This window comes from Marmota marmota, unplaced genomic scaffold (genome assembly GCF_001458135.2).
Source record: "Marmota marmota marmota unplaced genomic scaffold, marMar, whole genome shotgun sequence".
Classification (NCBI taxonomy): domain Eukaryota; kingdom Metazoa; phylum Chordata; class Mammalia; order Rodentia; family Sciuridae; genus Marmota; species Marmota marmota.
In genome coordinates, this window is record NW_025999969.1 from 9,787,371 (window position 1) to 9,793,623 (window position 6,253).

General features: G+C 49.7%; 1 protein-coding gene and 2 long non-coding RNA genes across 3 annotated transcripts in view; 1 reads left to right on the forward strand and 2 right to left on the reverse strand.

Moving 5' to 3' along the window:
- Positions 1-372, reverse strand: part of LOC125617107 — a 30,796-nt gene extending 30,424 nt beyond the window's left edge. The window contains exon 1 of the long non-coding RNA XR_007347978.1: positions 87-372. This is a non-coding gene — a long non-coding RNA (uncharacterized LOC125617107). The remainder of the gene's footprint in view (positions 1-86) is intronic.
- Positions 373-724: 352 nt separating this feature from the next.
- On the reverse strand, positions 725-2,897 carry LOC125617109. The gene is made up of 2 exons (XR_007347982.1): positions 2,006-2,897; positions 725-1,214 (listed from the first exon to the last, which is right to left on the reverse strand). It is a non-coding gene; the product is annotated as an uncharacterized LOC125617109 (long non-coding RNA).
- On the forward strand, positions 1,276-3,821 carry Hes1 (hes family bHLH transcription factor 1). Its single transcript, XM_015500007.2, has 4 exons — positions 1,276-1,653; positions 1,804-1,899; positions 2,159-2,246; positions 2,897-3,821. Exons 1-4 carry the CDS (start codon positions 1,546-1,548, stop codon positions 3,445-3,447), a joined length of 843 nt encoding a protein of 280 aa, XP_015355493.1. The 5' UTR covers positions 1,276-1,545; the 3' UTR covers positions 3,448-3,821.
- Positions 3,822-6,253: the final 2,432 nt, after the last annotated feature.

The following is a 6,253-nucleotide window of genomic DNA, read 5'->3' on the forward strand; positions in this document are numbered from 1 at the left end:
CCCCACACGCAGCGCGCGCCAATGAGCCCGGGCCAGGAGCAGGGGGCGGGGTTTTCCCAGGCTCGAGCACAGCAGCTGCTATTTACCTTCTTGGCTTCTCCCGGGGACTAGGAACCAGCCCCCGCTCACAGCCGCCCGCCGCCGTCCCCCGCCTCCCTGCCCCCGGGGCGCGCGCACACACACTCACACACGCACGCACACACACATCCTCCGGGCCGGCCGCAGCCGCGGCGGCAATAAAACATCCTGGCACGTGCTCCGGCTCCAGGCGCGCCCTCGCCGGCCGGCTGATGTCAAACTGCAGCTCGGCTGGTGTAGCTCTTAAAGGGCCCGCGTGTGCTGGGCGCCCGGGCCGAGTTGGCCGCCCGCGGGTTGAGGAGGGGAGAGGCTGCCTCCCTGCCTGCCACCTCAACGTACTGAAGAACTAAGCGCCTGCGGGTGGAAGGGAAAGGGTGGCGAAGGAGCACGCGCGTCCGTGAGGGCATTGGCATCAAAACCCCCTTGTTCATTTTTCATTTGAAATTCCATTTCCTTTCTACTCCGTTGGAAATTATTCTGATTGTTTCCTAAGGAAGCATGGAGTCCAAAGCCCCAACTCCCGAAGAGAAATAAGGGACTGGGGAGGAGAGGGACGCATTTTAAAAGCCACTTTGCTCTAAAAACCCTGCCAATGTAAAGTGGAAAGTACTTCTTCTGCAAAAAAAAAAAAAAAAAAAAAGAAAAAGAATTTTAAAGATCTTTTATTTTCTACATGATCTATTTTCACCCCCCTGAATATCATCATCTGAGTGAGAAATCACTTCAGATATTTTGGTAACATACCTTCTTATGAGTTCCCCCGCTCTTTTTTAACCACCGCAAATATGTTTTTTTTTTTCCCTTGGCCTTCTATGCCTTTTTATTTAAAAAAAAAAATCTCAAGTTAAATTATTAAAAAGTAGCTGTATTACATACAGCTAAGAGAATAAAGAGCAAAGACCTTGGCCTGGAAAGAAATAGCCCAGATCAAAACCAAAGCGGAAAAACTTCTCTGAAGGAAAACCCAGAGGGGAGAGTAGCAAAGGGTTAAAATCCTTTTGATTGACGTTGTAGCCTCCGGTGCCCCGGGCTCAGGCGCGCGCCATTGGCCGCCAGACCTTGTGCCTGGCGGCCAATGGGGGGGCGCGGTCCACGAGCGGTGCCGCGTGTCTCCTCCTCCCATTGGCTGAAAGTTACTGTGGGAAAGAAAGTTTGGGAAGTTTCACACGAGCCGTTCGCGTGCAGTCCCAGATATATATAGAGGCCGCCAGGGCCTGGGGATCACACAGGATCCGGAGCTGGTGCTGATAACAGCGGAATCCCCCGTCTACCTCTCTCCTTGGTCCTGGAATAGCGCTACAGATCACCAAGTAGCCATAAAATAATAAATTCTCAGCACTCGCTCAGTAGTTTTGTGAATGTCTCAAGTAAAAGAGACATAAGCAAAAAAAAAAAAAATTTTTTTTTGCATGAAGTATTCCAAAAATAAAATTCTCTAGGGATTAAAAAAAAAGGAATAGAAAAAAAATGCCAGCCGATATAATGGAGAAAAATTCCTCGTCCCCGGTGGCTGCTACCCCAGCCAGTGTCAACACGACACCGGATAAACCAAAGACAGCATCTGAGCACAGAAAGGTAAGGGCAATACCTGTATATCTGCAGCCCCACGAAATTATTTGGTGTGTATGGGGACGGGGGGGGGGCTTTCTCTTTTAAAACCCCGGGGTGACATGGCAAATCTCAAGAGAACTCAGGCTTTTTTTTTTTTTAAAACTCCCTTTACAGTCATCCAAACCTATCATGGAGAAAAGACGAAGAGCAAGAATAAATGAAAGTCTGAGCCAACTGAAAACGCTGATTTTGGATGCCCTTAAAAAAGATGTAAGTGGGGAATGCTGCCTTTTTTAAAAAAAATTAATAAATAAGAAGCCCTATTTTCTCAGCCACTAAGAATGAAACCTTCTCGCTTGCTGTGCGAAAATCTTACCCAGCCAAGCACTGCCTTTTCCTAAACAGGAAGGCTGGGCCCTCTTGCCAGGGGTCCGGGGATATGGGAGCTGCGGCCGGAGTTAGGGACCCCAACACTCTGAGGCAGCTGACAGGGGTCTGACTTTTCTCTCTCGCTTCCTCATATGTGCAGAGCTCCCGGCATTCCAAGCTGGAGAAGGCGGACATTCTGGAAATGACAGTGAAGCACCTCCGGAACCTGCAGCGGGCGCAGATGACTGGTAAGGGCAGCTCGCCGCGTCCCCCTCTGCGGACGTCCCTCTCGCCCCGCGGTGATTTCTTCCAGACTTCCGCCCGTGGTTGTGAGAGGCATTCAGCTACATTTTACTGCCTTGGCTCACTCTCGCGTTCCCACGGTCTGGGTCTTATTTATAGCCACAACTCCAAGTTGTTACTGTTCCGGAAAGGGAGGGAGAGAGGTTGTAGCCCTGAGGTTGTCGGGCAGCTTGGTTGTGGAGGAAGCGGGTAGGGGCGAAAGGACTGCAGACTGTGGTGGGTTTGAGCTGAGTGGAGCCTAGGGTCATCTGGTCTAGCAGTCACCCACACCATCATACCTTCATTGCAGAAGGGAAAATGGGAGTTGGATGGCAAATTGGGTGGCATTACCCAAGGTCACCACGCGCGAGGGGGTGGGGTGGCTGATCTGAGGCTGAAATCTGTTTAAATGGAGCGACAGGGAATGAGGACGTAGTGTCGCGGCTTTGATCACTACGCTAGTGTAGAGAGGTGACTGGTTTTTCTAAATGTACCCTACCCTCCCAGCCAGAGGTAGTTCTGCGGGTGCGTAATCACCGAGGCCCGCCGCAGGGACCTCCCAGGGCGGGAAGCAGTGGCTGTTTGGTGACCGGTTTGTCTCCTTCTGGCCTTTCAGCTGCACTGAGCACAGACCCGAGCGTGCTGGGGAAGTACCGCGCCGGCTTCAGCGAGTGCATGAACGAGGTGACCCGCTTCCTGTCCACGTGCGAGGGCGTTAACACCGAGGTACGCACTCGGCTGCTCGGCCACCTGGCCAACTGCATGACCCAGATCAACGCCATGACCTACCCTGGGCAGCCGCATCCCGCCTTGCAGGCGCCGCCACCGCCCCCGCCAGGACCCGGCGGCCCCCAGCACGCGCCATTCGCGCCGCCGCCACCACTTGTGCCCATCCCCGGAGGTGCGGCGCCCCCTCCCGGCGGCGCACCCTGCAAGCTGGGCAGCCAGGCTGGAGAGGCGGCCAAGGTGTTTGGTGGCTTCCAGGTGGTGCCGGCTCCTGACGGCCAATTTGCCTTCCTCATCCCCAATGGGGCCTTCGCGCACAGCGGCCCAGTCATCCCGGTCTACACCAGCAACAGTGGGACCTCAGTGGGTCCCAACGCAGTGTCTCCTTCCAGCGGCTCCTCGCTCACGGCGGACTCCATGTGGAGGCCGTGGCGGAACTGAGGGGCTCAGACCACCCTTCCCCTAAATTCCCCAGCCCACCTCTCTCCCCTCCGGACACTAAACAGGAACTTGCTGTTAGGAAAGAAGACTTTTGTGATTAAGTGGTTACTTTGGATTTTTTGTTTTTGTTTTTAATTTCTAAAAAGTTACTTTTTTGTAGAGAGCTGTATTAAGTGACTGACCATGCACTATATTTGTATATATTTTATATGTTCATATTGGATTGCGCCTTTGTATTATAAAACTTGAGATGACATTTCGTTTTTTACACGAGATTTCTTTTTTATGTGATGCCAAAGATGTTTGAAAATGCTCTTAAAGTATCTTCCTTTGGGGAAGTTTGAGAAAATAAAAGAAAAAAGTGAAGGCTTTTATGTCTTAGAACTGATTATTTCAGAATATGTAAAAAAAAAAAAAGACTCATTGTAGATTTGAAATACATGTAGTCTGGGAATCCAGAAACTGGCTCTTTTTTTTTTTAATTAAATCCATGAACGAAAAAAGAGTAAGTTCCATGTAACTTACAAGAACCCATCTTATATGGCTTCCCTGATAAACTTTTTGGTCATTCTCTTCAAGGATTTCAAAAAGTTTAAACTTATTCAGTCCTTGTTCTATTCCTTCTGAGAAGAACTGAACTTATGAAGTTCACTGGATCCAGTCTTACTGCCCATTGCACATTAAAAATGTCTCCTGCACACTACTCCCCTAGGGTAGCTACCAACACCCAAAGTAAAAACATTCTTAGCGGCTGAAGCCTCCTACCTACAAGTACTGAGGTACTTAGTCTTTACATAGGTGTAGTTAGACATTGCCTAGCACCAGCATCCAAAAGTTTGAAATGCCTCTCTGCACCCTCTTCAAGCAAGCCGAAGAGGTCAACAGATTCCTTCTGCCAAGGGACAGCTAGTTAGACTCCCAAGTGGAGTCCAAACCCAGATGATTAACACCAGACATGTGTTTTTGATAAGTTTCTGTGCTTGGCTCTAATAGAGAAAGCATGTGGGGGCTACTCTGGCAGGCACACAGGCCATCTTCCCCTTTTAATACAAACAGCAAGCGACCCCTTCTCTTGGTCATGCCCCATTTCCAGGCAAGATGTGGGCTCCAGATAGAAGCAAAAGGGTTGTCTCGGGTTTCAGCTCACATAACCCTCCTTAACAAGTCCTAACTCAAAGAGGACAGCTTTAAACTGTGCCAGGATCTGCAGGGAATTTCTTCCAAATCCCATCACAAAGGCTTGTCAGATTTTGTCAGATTTGGCCAGGTGTTTGACTGCATCCAGGTGTTGGGGAAATGAAAACCACGAGCCCTGCGAGACCAGACACATCAGCCGCGTTGTGGGTCTGGCCGGCGCGCCCTCCTCCCCCACTACCCCCACCGCCGGCCAGTCCTCCTCCCTCCAGGCCCCTCCCGCCAACCTCTCACCCCCCTTCTCTAAGAGCGGCTTCTGGGAGGAGAAGGATGAGGCGGGAGAGATCAATCTTTGAAGCTTTCCTAACAAAGATAAAGCCAACGATTTTCTGTCTTGTTTCAAAAGCTTTACCTCTCCCCTGCCTGGCTCTGGCCTTTCCCACAGGCCAGTGTGGAGAGCGGCTCTATCACAGGAATGATCTAGTAGACAGCAGTCGGTTTTCTCTCCAATACCTTCGCCCCAGCTTCAGCCCCAGAGGGAAAGCTTTAAAAAGAGAATTAAAAAAAAAAAAATGGATCTACTTTCCTTATTTTATGTACACAAAAGATGTCTTAACACACCCTCCACCAAAGAAACACACATGTCCTTCTTTATCATATCATTTTTCCACGTTTTCCCTCGTTTAAACACAAACATAGTAACAATTGCTCCATCAAGACAACCATCCCAAACTCAATGCTTCATTTGGTAAGCCTGTCCCCTGGCCCCAGTAGGAGTTCTTAACTGTCCTGGTAAAAATTATCCAGTCATCAGGGTCTTAATTTTTATAAAAGTAATTGCTTTACATTGATGGTCTTTGAAAGTTATGGGATGGGGGGGTTACACTCTCCATATCAACTGAAAATTAAATTTCTATGTCTTTCCCTATATCAAAAATAAGCACTTACTAATATCACCAAAAGTACATAGACACGGTTATCTTCCTGGAGAGGAGAAATAAATGGAAGGAAAATCAGTCATCTGTTATTTTAATTGGTGGTTTGAAAAGAACACTTATTCCCTGAAATGTGGGCTTAGACTATTAGATGAAGCATTTGTTTCTGTACGATGGGGGCGGGGGTGTCCCTAGGACCCAATAAGGTGGGACTTTCTGGTTCTTGGTCCAGTTATGTCGCCTTGGAAAAGTCATTTTCCTTCTCTGTAGCATTTCCAAGTGCATAATTGAGTGAATTTATTGCTAAGACACTATTCGCCTGGGTCCTGGCTGTTTCTGGAATGAGTAGCCAGGGGAGAGACAAAGTTTCAAAGAACACTTGCCTTTTGCCTCCCAGGAGGTCCCTTGGGTCAGACTTAATTGGACAGCGTTGGGGCACACCTAGCAGCCCCTCTCACTAGCCTCTAGCAGTACTGATCCCTCAGAGAGATAAGGCACCGCTCCTAGGTTGGTGTTGGAAGTCTCTCGGGCTGTGCGCTTTAAGCCTCTCTTTGGAGACCATCCCTGCCTCGCCCCTCCTCGGTCTCCAGCCTCCAGTGCCGAGGAAAGGCGCCTAAGTGGGAAGGGAGGTGGATCTCTTAGGTCAAAACCAGAGTTTTCTCCAAGCGACGCCTGAGCACCATTTGGAGGCTCGCCCCTCCTCGCGCCCCATCCCTCCCCACGTGTTTCTGCACTGG

Bases quoted from the DNA above. Each gene is read 5' to 3' on its own strand.
- Hes1 (XM_015500007.2), top strand. From the start codon at position 1,546: ATGCCAGCCGATATAATGGAGAAAAATTCCTCGTCCCCGGTGGCTGCT. The intron at 1,654-1,803 runs GTAAGGGCAATA...CTCCCTTTACAG, and splicing joins CAGCATCTGAGCACAGAAAG to TCATCCAAACCTATCATGGA. The intron at 2,247-2,896 runs GTAAGGGCAGCT...CTGGCCTTTCAG, and splicing joins GCAGCGGGCGCAGATGACTG to CTGCACTGAGCACAGACCCG.